Source organism: Hemicordylus capensis, chromosome 1, assembly GCF_027244095.1.
Source record: "Hemicordylus capensis ecotype Gifberg chromosome 1, rHemCap1.1.pri, whole genome shotgun sequence".
In the NCBI taxonomy this organism is placed as follows: Eukaryota; Metazoa; Chordata; class Lepidosauria; order Squamata; family Cordylidae; genus Hemicordylus; species Hemicordylus capensis.
Genome location: NC_069657.1, coordinates 359909724 through 359929680, shown reverse-complemented (window position 1 = coordinate 359929680; position 19957 = coordinate 359909724). Strand labels below are relative to the sequence as shown.

Here is a 19957-nt window from a genome sequence, read left to right as displayed (position 1 = left end):
ATAAACGTAGATGTGACAAAATGCCTACTGGACAGCATTGACACAGCATACCCATGGATCAGAGCGAGAGTGATTTGATATGCTCCCACTTCTATAACACTCTGGAGGATGCATACATAGCTCTGTGCAGACGCCTATGCATGAAGGCACACTTAGATGTATCCACATTCACCCACATCTACACCTAATGTGATATGTACTCCAATATACAGATTACACAAATCATATGTACACCTAATGTGATATGTACTCCAATGTACAGATTACACAAATCAGATCTACATGCACATAGGCCAGTGCGCAGATGTTCAACTGTCTGCATGGATATTGGTTGTGTAGGACTTGGCAACCCAATCACAATCTCCACCACTGCGGATGTACCAAAGAGTTATGCCAAGTGTCTCCACAGGGCTGATAGTGTTGCATAACAACCCACTCAGCACTGCTCATTTTGACTCACTCTACAAATTTAACTGTCACTTCAGGAACCCTGAAGCAGCAGTTGTTATAATCTCTGCTAATTTGTCCCCAGATTTGTCCCCAGGACAAATTAGCTACATTAAAAACTGCTTGCATGTAAAATTCCATAGTAGTAGGGATTGGCTTTTTATTATCCCCGCTAAGCACAAAAAGGCCTGCGCACAAAGAATATTTTATTTAGGAGCAATAATGCAGTTATCAAGGCTTCAGCTCATTTAATTAAACCAAGTACAATCATCCTCCTGTGGGCTTTAAACTGTGAATATCCATTTAAATATTATTTAGATGCCTATCTTCTAAGTACTGGAGACTGTGCAGAGCTTCATGTTTATATCAATTAGGGGTATCAGCTTGCTAATAAAAGCTTTATGTCTTTTCACTTTATAAGCTTTTCAACTCTTGGATCTCATATGTTTATTCCTTTATTATCTTATATGCACATATTGCTTCATTGCCCTTTTGATGGGGCTAAATAGCCTGCTTTCTTAAGTAAACAGAATGTAATATCTCACTTCATTTGCCATCAGAAAAAGATGTTGTGTTGTCTTGTTCTGCCAGACAAAATCAACATGTTTTCGCAAAACAAAATCAACAGTGGTCCCGATCTGCCTCTCTTTAACTCCATAAAAGTAGAAATGGGTCAGCTGAGCAATAGAATGTTGGGCACCAGATGGGCCACAGCACTTCTGCTAGAAGATGACTTCGTCCTGCATGACAGCCCCCTTTAACACAAATCTCTCACTTAAAATCAAGTACCATTGCTGCCAACCCTGCCTATTCCTCTGATCCAAAAATAACAGGAGGACATATCAGTGTCTTCCTAGCTTTTATACCACATCCAGTCACATAACTACAAAAACATGGTACCTTCACAGTAGCTTGGGAAGGAGGATAAGGAAAGATAAGGCAACTAGACGGGGCCTGATATATGTAAGTTACGAACCAAACAGATAAAACATGCTTTATCGAACAGTTAATCTATCTCTCAGGATATGCCCTGAGAGATAGGGTGCTCTACATCAGAGGGGCTTGGGGAGATCACATCAACACTCTGGGAAAGAGACACAGCAGCTGGGATTCTAGCACTACAGCTTTATTGGCACACAACAGTTTGGTTTGTGGTGTCACCCTGTGACCATTGTCCCCTTTAATAGCCAGGTGACAGGTTAATGGAGAGAAACACCTCTCTCATAGGAACATAGGAAGTTGCCATATACTGAGTCAGACCCTTGGCCTATCTAGTTCAGTATTGTCTTCACAGACTGGCAGCAGCTTCTCCAAGGTTGCAGGCAGGAATCTTTCTCAGCCCTATCTTAAAGAAGCCAGGGAGGCTTGAAACTTGAAACCTTCTGCTCTTCCCAGAGTGGTTCCATCCCTTAAGGGGAATATCTTACAGTGCTCACACTTCTAGTCTCCCATTCAAATGCAACCAGGGTGGACCCTGCTTAGCTAAGGGGACAAGTCATGCTTGCTACCACAAGACCAGCTCTCATCTGCAGGGTTCCGCTTCCTAGTCCCTATATGGAGGCCCAGTGTCCTGCATTACAGGGATAGTTTCAGCAGAAGATAGTCCCTAGTCTACTTGCCATCTTATCTGCACCCACTCTGCCAGTGCCTGGGGTTTATTCGATAACTCGGATAGTCTCCTTCACTGCATGGAGGAGCACGTGTCCATTGGTCTTTCTGCCCCAGTGCTTCCAGCATTCCCAAAGGGCTTTGGCAGTTGTTGGGCCCTAGACCCTCCCTGTGGTGGCAGCACAGGGCTCACACCATCTTTTCATGATAGTAGCTGTTTTGGAAAGCTCATTTTTCAATCTCATTTCTAAACCACACATAAGAACAGCTCTGCACTGACCCATAAATATGCTTGTCTGCAGTGAAAGGCTATTTAACCTTGATTCACTAAATTTGCATTCATCTTGAAAGTTATATACTACTGAAATATTTTGTATTCTCTGTAGGTATTTTTAGACTAAGGGCCTCTTCTCACATTATCTCCGTGAAGTGGGAAGTATGGCTGCAGTATGGCTAGTCCTGAGCCACAAAGATTTACTCAGAAGACCATGGGAAGTGCTCATGCTTTGTTTGCCTTTGCTGCTGTAGTGGGTGGGGGTCAGCAGGCCCTGGGTCACCAGGGTCTGGGGAAGGCTGCAAAGGCACCCCCTCACTCCCTCCTGCACCCAGCTGGCAAATGAAGCGTTTGCTGGCTGGGAGCATGAGGTACACCCTTCTCCTTCCCAGCCAGTGTTTCATTGAAACACTGGCTGACTGGGTTTTTTCCCCTCCCATCAGCAGGGGGGAAAGCCCCAAGCCAGCCAGTGTTTCAATGAAACACTGGCTGGGAAGGAGAAGGGTGTACCTCATGCTCCCAGCCAGCAAACGCTTCATTTGCCAGCTGGGTGCAGAAGTGAGTGAGGGGGTGCCTTTGCAGCCTTCCCCAGACCCTGGTGACCCAGGGCCTGCTGACCCCCACCCACTACAGCAGCAAAGGCAAACAAAGCATGAGCACTTCCCATGGTCTTCTGAGTAAATCTTTGTAAATCAATAAAATGCTGCCTGGGGAGGATCAGGAGATTTCCCCGGTACAGTATTTGCAATGGCCCCAGCATCAACAGCGGATGCAGCGTGTGTGTGGCACCAGTCCTGGGCCCCCACTGTGGAGTCTCCCCAGTCAGTGGTTCATTGACCCAAGTCAACCGTCTCTGCCTCCTTGGGAGTGAGAGAGAGGAGCTCCCCACCAGCGAATTAATGAACTGCTGTCTGGGAAGCCTCTGCAGCGGGGCCGAGTAGCCCAGCACTTACCACGCCCCATGTCAGATGCTGATTCAGGGGATGTGGTTTGTGTGCGCACACTAATGTGCACATGCACGAAAACCCCTAAAGGGGAGCCACCAGCAGGACCTTGTACCTAGGCAGCTGGCAAACGCCCTATGCCCTGGCAATATTGATGTGGGTAAGAGCCAGAGAATGGCTCCTCTCACACGTCCTGGATTTTCTCAAATAACCTTTGTGACTCCTGAAGGAGGTGTTCCACAATATATTTCATAACATGAGTTGATAAAGCAGTTGGAGGAGGACCGTAGGGTCAATTTTATTTATTTATTCATTCATCTATTTAATTTATACCCCACCCAAACTTACGTCTCTGCGCGGCTAATTTATCTCAGAGCACAACAGCCATGGGAGAAATCTGCACATGATCGGCTTTTGCTGGATCCATTTGATACACAAGGTGCTTCCCACCCCCCCATGTACGTACAGAGGAATAACATTGCAAGTACTTATGAGCAGTTTATGGTGACGGATATATGGCCACAGACAGCAGCCACAACCACCAGGAAAGACTCTAAAACAATGACAATGAAGTAATAATAAAGAGTGAATGCTAAAAGAGATCAATAAAGAATTAAAATAGATTAACATTATTAACATATACGTATAATGAATTTTAACAAAAATATACCCAATTCAAAACAATACAAAGAACCAATATCAAGTCCATAAGGAATATCATGTTCCAGATTGCCAAACAAGGAAACCAATGTAAGTTCCACTGTGCAAGTGCATGTGTGCTCCTTTAAACAGATGCATAACTGCACTCTTGCACAACATCAGCAGGGCTGACTTCTACATGCTCAGTATTGTCAGGTGATCGGGAATGCCGTTGTTGCCTTGCACATCACCTGGGCCTATGTTTTTAGAGCAGTGGGGGCAATCTGAAAGCGACTGAAAAGGTACTTTTCTTCTCTAAACGTGAAGTCTGAAAAGCAGTTTTGCAAATCTGCAGCAGAAACTGGCTGTTGATAGCAGGGCCGTCTTAGGGTGGGACAACCAGGATGATCGCCCCAAGCCCCACTGTCTCTCTTTCCTGTCTCTCCCAATCACCCCATGAACTCTATTTCTATTCCAGCCCCGGTTGCCAATTTGTTCAATCAACAAATTGATTTGAACATGGCCAATTGTGAACAAGAATTCTCCTGAAGATAGTATCACCCATCATTCATGGCTTTATTTGCTGAAGCCAACGTCTCCCGCTAGCCACCGCTGTGACAGACAGGAATTTCCTGTTGCGTGAGCGTGACTCTCCAATGTCAGCAAAGCTGGCAGGCTACAGCCCAAACCTGACCTCCTCCCAGCTCCCCACCTCACATTGTTCCCCAATTGCTGCTGCTGCCGCCACCGCCATTAAACCTCCAGACATCCATAGTCACAGCAGCAGGAATAAGAGCAAGGCAAGAAACGGGAAGTGAAGCCCCCAGTCCAGTGACACCGAGAGGGCCAGTGTGCATGCCTCCCTCCCTGCCACCCCCACCAGCAGTCTGCCCCATTCCTTCTCAATCAACAGCAGCACTCTGGAGTCTCCAGGCCCAGCACAGGAGGATCAGAAATTTGAATCTTCTCTGAGGCCATATGAGCGTGAGACAGCGTGAGCGGGAGCAGGAGAGAGAAGGAGAACTTGTGATTGTATAGAGAGAGAAACAACCAGGGATGGAATTGTGGCTGAGGAGAACTTTTTTCTCTCCTGTCCCTGTCCTGGCATTTGTTTTAATTTCAGCAACACATGTTCCCTAGCACCATCCCTGCCCTTCTGGCCACCAATGATCTCTCCCGTGCAGCCTGACGCCCTTCTCATGGAGCTGCCACCTTCTCTACTTCCCAGGCCAGCACACCAGAACAGAAAGTACAGTGAAAGTTCAGGTACTAAAATTAACAGCAAATAAGTAACTGAGACAGCGATCATTATTTTTTTGGCCTTGATTACTGTATATAATCTATATATCTATCTATATATTTAATTCTCTAAGGCATACCTGTGGCTAATCCCAGGTGTGGCAGCTCTCGCGAGAGTTTGGAGAGCTGCCGGATAGCCACGGGACGGGTGGGAAGGAAGAAAATAGCCATTTTTTGCTGCAGGAGGCCAGAAACCAGGGGGCAGCCAGCTGGGCAAGGAGGAGAAGAAGTGGGCCAGGCAGAAAACAGCAGGCAGGGGGGCCCCAAGGAGTGGGCGGGGTTTGAAGAAGCAGGCTGGCCAGCCAGAAAGTGGCAGGGGCAGGCAGGAGAAAGAAAAAGGCAGCGATGGGTGGGTGGGCAGGCCGGCTGAAGGTGCAGATGCTCTGCGCTCGGCACAGCTAGTTTTATTTGTATTTCTCTGTAATCTGCCTTGAGAAAATTGTATTTGTAAATGCAGGGGGTATAAATGCATGAAATATACATTTATTCTTTGAATTTGTTGTTGAAAAGTAATTTACATAGCAAAACATGTAAGAAAATATCTGCCCCAAAGGAGCTTACAATCGTAAAACAAACTCACTTGCTCACACTATTTACATGGCATATTATCAGTCAATATGATTCTGTAACCATAAGAAACATTGAGACCCCACACATGCTAATTTGCCCCCCAGTGCCACACCTCCCAAAGGACAGCCCTGGCTGACAGCTTTGACAGGCTAATGACACTCATGTGGTCAAAAAGAAACTTTACCCCTTCCCACTTTCCAGAGCAGCTCTGGACATTTTTTTAAGCTTTCCTTTTTTAGAAAGGTAAAAGGGCAGGCAGCCTGTAAGAATAGAGGGAGGGGCAAGACTGACAGCTGAAGCAAGATTTGATGCATTGGTATGTACATTTGTCACTCAAATTGTACGGCTGGGAAGAAGTTGTACTTACACCACAGCTGTGGTGTGAATCTGTTTCTAGTACATCTTTCTTCAAACATATTGCTTTAATCTTTAGTCAGTCATCCTGTAGAACTGACTCTCATAGACAATCTCTTACAAAATGTAAGGAACTCAAGATACATGTCTACACATGTATGAAGAATGAACATGCGTGTGTGCGTGCACACACACATACCCCACCCAAAAGAAACAGTAGCAGAGAGCAGAGGCAATGCCAAGATCCAGGATTTATAACACATCCAGAAGAGGATATGAATGAGTATATATAGTTAATATATAAATATGAAAGTTACTATGTCTTTTAAGTTTTTAACTTGGCTCCCAAAACATTTACAAAGGTCTTGTTTTTCTGACACACCCAAATTGAACATGCATTTTTGAGGTAGCGATGGTGAGCTTTTTTCTTGCTTTTCCTGTGATGGAGTGCTGTAAAACCTCTCATAATCGCTAACATTTTATCCAATGATCATAAAATTACAACTAATACTTTATTAGACCACATATCACTTTCCACAAAATATGACACAAGATATGAACTCTCCTTTAGAAGTCAGAGTTTGTTAAATCAAGAATTCTAAAAACGGGAAACAGGAAAATATGCGGATCCAATAAAATTAAGCCAGGCACACACATCTGGATCAAGTATTATATATTTGGAAGCACAACTTGTGCTTTTTACTTTAGAAAGGTATTTAGCTTTAAAATATATGCTATTTAAAACTAATTTGTTCAAAATGAAGTACTCTTTAGTACATTGCTGCCATTTAAAAAACAGCTTCATTATTGGTAACGCCTCAAAGACTATTTTTAAAAGGCACGTGTTCTTTTCCTTCCAACAAAGAAGCTTTTGTCATGGCGGTGTGTTGAAATTTTCATAAGGTCCAGCTGTTTCTAAAGCATGGAAACAATTCTCCTTTCTGGATTCTCTGACATAAGATGAGAGACTTGTGTATCACAGGAAATACCTTTGTGTCCATTAACCCTCCTATCCACTAAAAACAGTGAGTGGTGCTTAGCTTAGAGACCATCCAAAAAGTAGATCACACTTTTAAAAGATGGATTTACTCTCCTCCCTCTTTGATACTTTGTGCCCTATTTTAGCCAATCCTACCTTTGCTACCCTTTTTGCCTCTTGGTATGCGAGTGGTGGCATACTTTTTGGACAGTTGCTTAGCATCCTTTCTTTAGTGGGGTTAGATTGATTGTGGTGGCCTCCGGCCTTATGAAAATTAGAAAGCCAGGCTGGCAGGCAAAGAAGTGAAGCAAGCACACTAGAGATACAAAGGTCGCCAGCGGAGGCGGGGTTGGACGACAATAGAAATATCAAGAGAAAAAGTTCTTCTCCAAGGAATTTGTTCCTAATTCAACGGAAAAACTAAACATTTTGGTGAAAAGTTATAAATTTTCACTTTCACAGTCATTAGTGAAAAAGCAGTTCCTTCAACCCAGTGCTCAGCGTGATGTTGGGTGGTGGGGAGTTGCATCTGCTGCCTGGAGAGAAGAAACAGATTGTCAGTATGCTGACTAGTGGGCCAAGGGCCAAGCAGTGTTGCTTCATGCTGGGGCTTTTAGGTTCTGCTGCATAAGCCAAGACCAGCATTTTGGAGGCACTGTACAGAACAGGACTGTGAAGGGCCTTCTCCTGCTCCATGCTCTCTTTCCCCTGGCAGTGGTGGGGTGTTTTCCTGGGGATTTGCTAGTGGGGCTGTGGTTGCCTATGGCCCTGCAATTCTCCCATCTTGCTTGTTGCCTGCTCTCCCACTCTCCCCACCAACTCATGGGTTTCGTAGTTAGCAAGGCGTTGCACAGCACAGACTCCTCTTGAGTTCTCACTTGCTTCACATTACCCCATATTCGGCATCAAGTGAAATAAAGTGATGAATGTTTGAAAATTCACACATGCAATCAAGGAACAAACGAATATGTAAAACAACCGAGAAAATAGTTTTAATCCATGCAAACCATTCATTGTCTGAAGTCACATTGTCAGCAGACTTAAAATATATAGAGTTTGTAATAGGTACAAAACCTTTCGGAAAAGATACTTAAAGAATAGTTTTGAATACTAAAAGAACATTTTAGTATTTAGTTTCAATAATGCTATATGAATTGGTGCTGCCAGATCATTCAGTAATGGTTATGAACAAGAAGGCTATCAAGAAAACTCAAGAGTGACTGGTTGTGGCTGAGGGGTAATGCTAGAATAATTAGTCAAGTGAGTTAATGAAGCTTCTTTAAACAACAAAAAAGGCCTTTTAAAATAATTAATTCAAGCTATAGGACCATAATATACTATGACTATATTATCTGACATTTTGCTGTAAAGGTCCAGTCTGATGGAAAGAAGAGCGGGAACCATTCAAACAAGTGATAGATTGTGCCAGGCACTTCAGTTTGGTCAGAACAGAAGTGTCTTATACTGATAAATATTTTATAAAAATCACATTGGTTTCGATGCACTTTAAAAATAAGCTGCATTAAATTGAAACTTATTTCTAGCAAATTACAGAGATCCAAAAAGGGTCTTCCATTCCTGTTCATGAGACACTTCGTCATGCACTCTCACCAATTGCTATGTCAGCTGCACCCCCACCAAACACACATGAACATCCTATATTGCATGAGGTTCTGGAAGATTCATTGACCCTCATATACGGTTTTTCAAGGCACAAGGGACTGTACCAATAAAAGCCCTGGTGCTCATGCAGAATGCCATGCAGAACACAGTGGACCTAACCTACTGCTATTAGAATTCAAGAGTTCTAAGTTTCTCTGTACTCAAGACCACATTTCTACGGAATAGCAGAAGAATGTGCAAAAAATGACAAAATTATAGCTTCATTCTACTTTTCTTAGTCCAGTAATATTTTATATTAAAAATACACTCACTGACATGTAGGGAATAATTTTATCAGGATACCTCAATTGTAAAATTCAAGTCCATGCAGTAAATTAAGGCCCTAATTTCAAAGAGAACCATCAAACGTTTGCAGTCTCACTTTGGACACAGTGTTATTTTCAGTCACACACTTATGCTTCTTCCCTATGGAGCACCTAATGTTCAATTATGTCAAAGTAATCTTGATGTTTGCTCCTCAGAACAGAAGACAGCTGAGCAACAGGTTCAGGATTCAAGGTTAAATAAATGTAGGCTTAGTTGAAGTTAATGAGTACATTGCTGTGGATTTGTTTTTAAATCCATCTATACATTTGCCTCATTACTCAAGAATCTCATGGATCTTACATTTATACCCCCAAAAAGTGAATTCTGGCAGTTATTCATCTTTATAGAATGGTAACCTTATGGATGTTCTGGGGCAGAAGCTCAACCTAATGGTTAAAAAATCTGGGTGGACACACTGTATAATATGACAAAGTTATGTGTGCCAATAATAATATTCCAAATGTAAAACAAGAAGTTCTAGTAAGAACTAATCTGCATACTTTCCTTTCACTATCCCTACAACTGGACTAAATTTGGTCCAAACTGGTTAAGCAGTTCACAAGTTAGCCCATTTGAATCTCAAACATTCATGCATCTGCCATCATGAATCAGGGTGGATGGCATCATCACAAATTACATCCTTGAGCTATCCCTATGTGTCTCTACCGCTGTAGCAAATTTGGCTGGGTGGTTAATAAGATAGCCCAGTTACGCCTCAAATGATCATGCATTCGCCATCTTGAATGGGGTGGATGACAACACAAACTACACCACTGAGGTGTCCTTATGCTTTTTTAAAATCTTGGTTTAAGAATTTTTGTCCACTTAAGCAGATAGCAAAAACACAAAAATAAATATGCAGAGTGGAGACTGAGATTATGGACAAGTGAACAGCCCCACTTTTATTTGGGGGTCATCTCTTTGCTTCAGAGTGGGCTGCTCATTTGCTTCAAGCTGAACCCTTCAGCACTCTGAAGCTTCACTTTGACCCTTTCACCCCCACCCCATTTACTTACAGAATGAGCAGGAAATAGGCCACTTTCCCATTTTCCCCACAAAAAAATGGATCTTTAAATTTTCCTCCCATTTTTTTATATACCCCAGATCTTCAGAAAGTTACCATCAAGATTGCATAAATTTTAGACAAACGTTCTTTACAAGTTATTGAGCCTCTTCTCACGAGCAGTGAGAAGAGCTCAAGAGTAGGGAGAGGGGAAGTTGGGTTAGACTTACCTGACCCACAGACAACCACTCCTCCTGTCCTGGATGCGCTCCCTGCATGCCCAGGCAGCAGGGAGGGCAGGGAAATGTTGTCCTGGTCCCCAGAAATACCATGATGCACCACACAAGTGCAAGGTGCATCATGCGGATCCCCCTCCCCAGGCTTCCGGTAGTCTGGCAGCCGTGGCTGCAACCAGCTGTGGCTGCCATACGATAAAAAAACTGGGGTTATGGGAGCACTCACTCCAAGTGGTTCACACACGCGTGCAAAACAGGGCTGGGCTCCCTTCGCCGGTTTTGCTCTCATGTGTGAATAGCCTCATTGTGTACTAGTAAACCTTCAAACTTGTTCAGCCTTCTATACAATCAGAAATTTAATAATGAACCTTTAAAGAAATTATGAAAGGTCACTGTTAAATTCCTTACATTCAAATACAGAAAAAGTCAAAAATTCTGAATCTGCATAGCCTCCCTTCATTAAGGAAATGAGTTTAGCTTCTCTAAAATATATCCTATTTCTTCTTATCACATATAATCCTCATGAAAAAGCCAGAAATGCCAACACTTTCTAACAATGTACTGAAAAACCATCTAGTTTCTCCAAGATTCTTACAAGTTTTTCCAGCACAGACTTGCTAAAATCTGGATTTTGCTATGGAATGCATTAGTAACACACTTCAGTGTCCCTTGTGAATTATGGGGACAATCCACCACAAAGTTCTCCTGCACAAACCACAATGAAGTAAATGCCAATCGCACAAGAACACAATGAGGCTATTCACAGGCACATGCAAACCGAGCTAAGGGAGCCCAGCCCAGTTCTGCACATGTGTGAGACCCACCGGGATCGTGCCTGATCTCGGAGGCACCACGGTGGCAAACCCACCTACAGAGCCACCCTTCTTAACAAGGTTAGGAGAGCGAATACTATCGTGTGTCAGCCGCGGCTGGTTGCAGCTACAGCTCACAGACTCAGGAAAGGGAAGGGGGTGGATCCCCATAATCCACAATTCTTCATGTGGTGCATTACTGGAGATCCGGGGATGGGATGACATAGGGCTGCGCATCCTGGCACCCTGACCCTTGGAGCTACCGGGAAGAGCCAGTGCTCGTCTGGGTGGGCAATCCACCCACCCAAGGGAAGACAACCGCTTGTGTGTGGGGAGGTAGGCACTTTTGGGCTTCTTCCCCGCCAAAGTGGGTAGTAAGGATTTGCAAACCAGTTCGAATTCTAACCGGTTCAGTTCGATGGTTCAGATTTGAACCAAACCAGCCATCAGGTTTGAGCTGCAGGTTCGAACTTGAAAAAAAATGGGGGTGGTTTGGTTCAAACTGGTCTGAACTGGTTCAAACCTCCAAAAGTGGGTGGGGTAGTAGCTGGCACCCGTGGGTACCTACCACCCAAACCCAAAGCAATCGGACACTCATACGATTTTTAATGAATTTTTGAAATTTATTTTAATTTTTTTCTCATAGGGTATAATGGGACTATAATGTAGCCCCATAACTGCACTTGGGTTGTTAACCCATGGGGTACTGGGTTTTGTTGTTTCTGAGATGTTCTGAGTGTAGATTCTCTGGTAGCAAATGAGAGTTTCATGGTTTGTCATTGAAAATCTCATGTTACCAGAGAATTTACATTCAGAACACCTCAGAAACAACATAACCCAGTACCCCATGGGTTAGCAACCCATGGGGGTGGTTGGCACCTTCTGTGCACTACACCACCACTCGCTCTGGGCCACCCCAGCACCCACCAAGTGCAGTTATGGGGTGCTGACACCTCCATGCTTCTTTTTGGAGAAAAACCTTAAAGACGCATAAACTTCAAAAATCACTTAAAAATCAGCCCTTTGCCCAATTCCTTTCAAATAATTCTGATAGCTTCCTTGCCCCCCTTGGGAACTACCACCCACCACACTCCGCTCTAGGCCACCTCTTCTCCCCCCCCCCCCAACGTGAAGCTATACATTTGCTGCAATCCTCATTATTCCCTATGAGGAATTCAAAAATACTTTTAAAATTCACCAATAACTGGAAGAGTGTCCGATTGCCTTGGAGTTTTGTGGACCTTCATAACTAAAACCTGTACTAAGTACAGCATTAAAAACAAAAAATGCATGCACTTATACTATCCAGTCCTCACCCAGAAAAAGTATGCACGTTACAGCTTAGAAACATTACAGTTTGTAACTAGCATAACCCCCTAGCAGAAGATTTTTAACAATTAATTCTACTATTGGACTAATAACAAAGAAGCCTACTCTTAAGTGCTTAGACTCCCCTGACTAATATAGAAATATTTCAGGAGGTTAATTAGGAAGGACAAGCAATACAACAAAGCAGTCATTTCCAGTTCAGCAAATCCAAATGCTAACTCTTCTTCCTACAATATTTCTCAAGGGTAGTAGGGTTGGCACCAAATCAATTGCTTCTAAGCAGGCCCTGCTAAACATACATCTTTGACCAAGCACCACATTCATTGTCATTAACAACAGATGACACTCTTCCGCTATTTGTTGTTATTCCACAGTCCATACCAGAAAATAAGCCTTACTGAAATCAATGACTACTAAGGACCGGTTGTGTTATGTGAGAACTGTAAGATAGTCCCATTAGGGGATGGAGCTGCTCTGGGAAGAGCAAAAGGTTCCAAGTTCCCTCCCTAGCATCTCCAAGATAGGGCTGAGAAAGATTCCTGCCTGAAACCTTGAAGCAGCCGCTGCTAGTCTGTGTAGACAATACTGAGCTAGATGGACCTATGGTCTGACTCAGTGTATGGCAGCTTCCTATATGTTCCTAATCTGTCCTGTTATTTGTAATCAAGCAGAAGAGGACTACATCAAGGGAAAGAGACTTGTGTGGTACACCAGCTGCCTAGGCTGAATATGTCAAATTATTAATTTAAAAATTCAATGAAGCCAGCGAGTATTTGCATGATGGGTGTGGGTAGTGATAGAATTAGATGCTAAATACTTCAGAACAACATATTATTCAAGTAGTAATAAGGCCATGTAATGGCCATGATGTCATTGGCTATTAAGGAAATGTGTTCATGGTACAACTCCCCCCTCCCCACATTACCGGCTTCCGTAACATACTTCCAGTTCATTTCCTCTTACTTGCACTGGTTTCCTATAGAGACATGTTCAGGGAATTCAGAATTCTGGGAAGCTGCTCACCAAACCTCCGCTTCAAGCTGTGAAATCAGAAGCTCCTCTCTCCATATTAAATGCCCTCAGTATGATTACTTTGAAATAGCTTCCTACACTTTGTTTTCTCTCTTGCAAGGGCTCCAAGAGGCCCAAATGGTAATGTAGATACTGACATGCCTTCAACTTGATGCTATAGTTTCAAAGGGAATGTATTGACTTAAATTATTCATTTACATGTAAAGTGCTAGATGCGTAGCTGATGCTTTTGTTGGCATAACTTCCTTCAGTATAACTCAGTCTTACCACCATGACTTGTGCATTATCCAGTAATGTGTCTACTTCAGATTTCTTCTTGACAGTGGAAAAAAAATACAAATATGGCTCTGTGAACACTACTTGGCAAAGCCCCTCTCAGAATCCAGTCTGATGAGGCCTATGTGACTAAAAGTTTGCCTCTAGAATTCAAAACATTGATTGGTTGGTTCCATAAACATTGGTTGGTTGGTTTCATTGAATCGATTTGCACATGATATCCTGACTAACTTACTAAATGGAAGTTCCACTGAAATTAATAGGATAAGTCAGTCATCAAATAATATAGTCAGGTTATCAGCTATTATTGTCTGTGTTGCTCGTTCTTTCTTCTGCTGTGGAATCATAGCTACAAAGATGTATGCCCAAAAATAGTAAAAACAAAATTAGCTTGGTTTCTACCAAAAGAAAACCACAGGGCTCTGTGGGCACCAGGAGTCAAGAAACAATTTGAACTCTTAAGTAATAGTGATATGGGTAAAATCTGAAGTGAGGGGGGTCTACCCCCCACAGATTCATTAAAAATGATCCAGATCCTTCTGCTGTCTAGGCCGATCCTGAATAGGTCAATCTCAATCCATTCATTTCCTAAACTTCCGGAGGTAAAAAGCTCTAAGCTGTGAAAGTCCCTAGCAGAGCCTCAGAAATGTGGTCTTTAGCACATGTGCAACAGCAACCACAGCAGCTAGAAGCCATCAGAAAGAAATCTAGTCCCCCTGGTTCTTGAGTACCTGACACTGCTTGTCATCACATCTACGGCCTAAATCCTATTAACACTAATAGTGATGGGAACTCTTGCCACCTAGACACCTGGGAATTCACCACCTGGGACTCACCTCAGGGGGAAAAGTTGGCCCAAACAGACCAATTTAGCCCTCTCTCCAGTAGGACCCTTGGCTGTTGGGGGGACAATAGGGAATGCTTTCAATACCATCATGTTCTTAATTACATCCCTGGGAATTCAACACCACCAATTTTTGAATGCTATTGTTTTTAAACTGAATTCTGTTTAAGGCATCCAGCATTCCAAATCAGATGAAGGGGGCTCTGTCCATCACTACTACTGCACAGTTTGTATAAGTAAAGATGAAGTTGTGCCCTTGAGTCGGTGCTGACTCCTGGTGACCAGAGAGTCATGTGGTTGCCTTTGGTAGAATACAGGAGGGGTTTACCATTGCTTCCTCCCATGCAGTATGAGAGGATGGTCTTCAGCATCTTCATATATCGCTGCTGCCCGATCCAGGTGTTTCCCATAGTCTGGGAAACATACTAGCGGGGATTCAAACCAGCAACCTCTTGCTCTCTAGGCAAGTTACTTCCCTGCTGCACCATTAATGTTTTTTTCATTTCTATATGAACATGAAGGAAAAAAAGGACAGTCACTTCTCTCTCAGCCTAACCTACTTCACAGGGTTGTTGTGAGGAGAAATTTAAGTATGTAGTACACTGCTCTGGGCTCCTTGGAGGAAGAGCGGGATATAACATGTATAATAATAATAATAAGTTTTAAATTGTATTATTTATTTATACAAATTGTATTATTGTTTTATATTGGTCAATGTTGTATGTCTCTCTAAGGTGAAGAGCAATCTATTAAAAAATCCTAGGGAATCTAAAAAATCTTTTATCATTAATTCTTTTTTAAAAGAACCCTGCCAAGAGTTGTTGCACAGAACAAACCTAAGAGGAATGCTGACCCACAACAATCTCCTAAGAAAGTATAAGTTTTTCTACTAAATATATTGTCCCTTGACCCTGTACAAGGTTCTAATTTACTACTAGTAGTAGTAAATGTCTGTCAAATTTAAAGCTCCCTTAACCCACAGTGACTGCTGAAAGGGAAAAGGAGCATTTTCCCACCATATCTTATGCCACCCTAGATGCTCTCACAGATGTGGGCATAAAGACTTGTCTATCCATCCCTTTCTCAAATGTTAAAAACACTGCTAAGAGCATGCTCAGCTATTCCATCACTGTTATGCAGGAGCCATCCACACAATCAGATATTCACACTAAGTTATCAGCTATAGCTGCTAATTTTGTCTAACAAACTGCATTATGAAACTGGCAAGACTAAGGCTAGTGTTTTGTTGTTTTGCTACATTAGCCTACTTCTGACAGCCTATTTAAATCAGTTTAACTCAGGCTTTCTGTTTAGCTCACCCTGCACATTCCTCATGATCAATTTAACACAGTACCCAAATGCACCAAAAAGTTGGCTCCATCTAAGCTCATAATGAACTTTTTCTGTTGACTTTTTTTTTACTGGAAGACTATGAGCTTAGATGGAGCCCACTTTCTGGTACATTTGGGTACTGTGTTAAAGTATTGCTCTTGACATAGTTCAACATATGAATGTGTGTTTCAAGGATGCAGAATTTAAGTATTGAAACTATCATTAAAGTCTTATGCCAGTTTTGAACAAGTTTGATTAATCCTCAATTCTCCCTTTTGTATCATTTATAATATAAACTATGATACCTACAGGCTACCCCTTAATGGTATGGCAAGGATCTCCTTCACTTTCCTAGTGTTTATCTTAAAAGATTAATATTGTTTTAGTTACATTCGTCTTCTTAATTTCTCTGAAACAAATTTCCAAAAGGTCTCTGAAATGAACTTTTGAGAATCTCTGATGGCTGTTAAGTTGAAATTTAAGTAAAACAAACAACAGATCAAAATTTCTCTCTCCAATATATTTAGCAGAGAAAGTCAACCAACATTGCGGAAAACTGCATTTTTCTTGGGCAGTTTAAACCAAAAATAATTTTAGGTTGTTGAATAATCTGAGTGGCCTGGGTTCACCCTTGCAAAACCTTCAGACAAGCAAGTGTGTAGATAACCAAGAATGCTTTTTGCATATAATGAAGATTGGCATAGGGTCAAAAGGGCAAATATGATCCTAACACACAACACCACACAAAACAACATCTGATTAAAGTATACCAGATTATTGTAAAGAATACTGCGCTATATGTTGGGATCACAGCAGTTCTACTACCTTATTTTTTTCTCTGCCAGTAAACATTTTGAAAATGGCTGAAAGAGTTAAGTCTTCCATCAGCCAGCTCTACCAACCCCGCACCCCCCACGCAACTAGTATGATTACAGTGGTGGTTGAACTAATTAAATTCAGGGCATGTATGGTGCAGCTGAACATTTTTGATCTGCCATAGCTATTGAATTATTGAACCTCAGGGGAGGGAGGAGGAGATCAGCAGCATGAGAAGGATATTAGAAATAGTTAACTTTGTGCATATTCCATAACTGAGTACCTTATGAAGACCTGATAAATTACTCTACAGTTCTCTGTAAACACAGTGTCAAATAAAAACCCTACAGAGTTAAACCCAGTTTGGCACACTCAGACTTGAAACTTTTGCATTCCGTGCACAAGTTTAACAACCCGCAATCTCTCAATTGTCAGATGTTAAGCTGCAGAGAAAAGAGCGTCAGGTTTACACATGAGACCAGAAAAGGCGATTCATTCACACAATGCGTAAAACAGAGATATACAGCATCAACTGTTTGACAGCCCACTCGGGTTTAATTTCAACCCCCTAAGATTAGCTGACCGATATCCACACAAAGGACTACCAATCCTACTCCAAAACCCCATTAGACCAAGATGCAAGTTCTTAAAAATGTTCGCCCTCAACATTCAAGCAAGCGGAGATTTAATCCTAAAGAATGGCCGGGTTAAAGAAACCAACCAACCAAACACAGGATTCTAAACCAGGATCTAAACAGGCTTATTTTATCTGATAAACTTTTACAACAGGTGCTGTTCAGTCTGGGCAATTAGGGTCGTAAAGGTTTACGACTCACGTACGGTTTTGATAAGCCCAGTCGAGCCGCCTCCACAAGCTACCGAGGACGACAATTGCAATCCTAGTAGTAGTCCTTTGGAAGTTTTGTGTTGAACGGAGCCTCCACCCAGAAGTGCTTTGGGGGCTGCTCTCCCAAGAGATGTCAGAGCTATATCAGCCTCACCGCCAAAAGGTGAGCCTTTCATCCGCCGCCGCCCCCCTCATCCTCCGTTTCTCCCAGTTCCCCCACACAGCCACTCTCACTCACCAGTATCCCCATGACATCCGTCCAGAGCCTGGAGAAACTCTCGGACATGTTGCTGTCCGCCTGCGGATCCACACCGGCAGCTTGTTCCTCCTCCATAGTGGCCTCAGCCAACAGACCTCGATGCACAGACTCGCCACAGGACCGAGCCTCTGCCCCAAAGCGACCCTTCCTTAAGCCCTCACGCCTCGCCAACAGCTCAGCCCTCGCAACCAGTCCCACTTCCCAGCCCCTCCACCATGCCGCCCTCCCTCGGCGACCAGCTTCTTCCTTCTACTTGTCCCGGGCTCAGCTTCTGGAGCGTCCAGGAACTGCCATGCCCCACACAAACTTTGCCTGCTCCCAGCGGTGAGCAACAGGGTGGCAAGCAAGGCGGGTCGCAACCACTGGCCCGACCCGCGGGGGAGCTCGGGGGAGCCGCGGTCGCTTTTGATGAAAACCCAGTCCCTTCCAGCAGGCACAAAAAGGATCTGCCAACAAGCTCGGCCCCTCTGGAAAGTTTCCGCTCCTCAGCGCGTTGTGTGCAAGTTTTAATAGGCAAGTCTCTAATTCTCTGCCTCCCCCCTTGCTGCCGAATGGGCTCTCCCGGCTCCACATGACTGCTCTCTCTGTCTCTTTCTAGAGAAAGCTTTTAACAACAAAAGGTGCTCTGATGTCAGCCCTTTTGCATGGCAATGAGCCCCAGACAGGCGAACAAATCGCCTGTTGAAAGAGCAGCCCTCGCTGAAGCTCCTGGAGAGCCCAAGTTTCCAGTCACGCTACTAGATATCCACTTAAAGCGATCGCTACTCAAGGGGGTCAATGTTTAAGCCAGCCCAGCCTCCAGCAAGGATTTCAGGAATGTCCACCGTTTTTTACCAGGGAAGGGATGCTACTACTAAGTTTACCTACTTGCCCGCCCGCCTCTATCAGGGGAAATATACCAGACAAAACAAACACATGCACAAGAACTTTGGCTAAGCATTGGACTTTTGTTCGTGTGCCCACGACGATTGCTGGCTTGCTCTCCTCGCACTGGCACATTCTGTCACAGGGTCTTTCACGTTCCGCAGGCTAGCAGATGCCTTGCCAATAGTAATGCATGAGTCTTTTTCCAGCACTCCCCCACCCCCAGCCTAACAGACTAAGGGCCATTTTATACATTGACCAGATACAAAGCCAGGCTTGTTTTTGAATTAACACGAGGGATGTGCGAGCCAGCTTGCTTCGAGCCGGGCTTGACACAGAGCCAGCTGGTTTGGGCGGTCTAAGTCCCCAAAGAAGGGAGCTGCCATTCCAAGTTGAACCGGATTGAACCCCAGTTTGAAGAACTGGCTTGTGGGCCGGGGGCGGGGTATACTTGAAAAGGAAAATTTGGCAAGGATTCCCCTTTAAGGGTGTTCCCTACAGTAAATGAAGGGGGAGCAAGAAAAAAAGGTAGTATTTACCTTTAAAATTAAGGTGCCTTGGATGGTGGAGGTGGGGGCTCCTCCAATCCCCCCCACCTCACAAATATCGGTTCAGGCCTCTGCATACATGTGGAAGCTATTAGAGTGACCACATGTGTGAAGAGGCCATTTGCATCACCATGTGATTTGTGTGGTGATTCAAATAATAATATTCATTCATTCATTCATTCATTCGATTTCTATACCATCCTTAGACAGCAGCAACAATCACTGGAAGTACTGTGCTGGGGTGTGTGTGGATAGGGCCAGTTACTCTCCCCCTGTTAAATAAAGAGAATCACCATGTTAAAAAGCTGCCTCTTTGCCAAGTTAGCAGGGGTGCCAAGTTAGAGGCACTAATGGCCTCCGCATGTTTATTATTTATTTTTTACATTTTCTATCCCGCTCTTTCTCTAAGGAGCCCAGAGCGGTGTACTACAAGTTTCTCCTCACAACAACTCTGTGAAGTAGGTTAGGCTGAGAGATAAGTGACTGGCCCAGAGTCACCCAGCAAGTCTCATGGCTGAATGGAGATTTGACTTTATTTACATCTGTCTTCACAGTGGAGGATACTGACCATATACTTACTCCAGACCTGAGTTTCTCAGGCTTGGAGACTGAAGAACTGGGCCAATTTGAAGTGACAAGAGGAGGTTCTAACCTGT

At 43.5% G+C, this 19957-nt stretch overlaps 1 protein-coding gene across 2 annotated transcripts in view; it reads right to left on the bottom strand.

Annotated features, from left to right (window-relative positions):
* The window catches only part of SASH1 (SAM and SH3 domain containing 1), a 197945-nt gene extending 179638 nt beyond the window's left edge, over positions 1 to 18307 (bottom strand). Inside the window, exon 1 of one of the 2 annotated variants that reach the window (XM_053291380.1) lies at positions 17869 to 18307. In XM_053291380.1, the coding sequence (XP_053147355.1) occupies positions 17869 to 17964 (96 nt within the window). In that variant the 5' untranslated portion in view covers positions 17965 to 18307. The remainder of the gene's footprint in view (positions 1 to 17868) is intronic. The other variant, XM_053291391.1, reaches the window with a different exon arrangement.
* Between the last annotated feature and the right edge of the window lie 1650 nt (positions 18308 to 19957).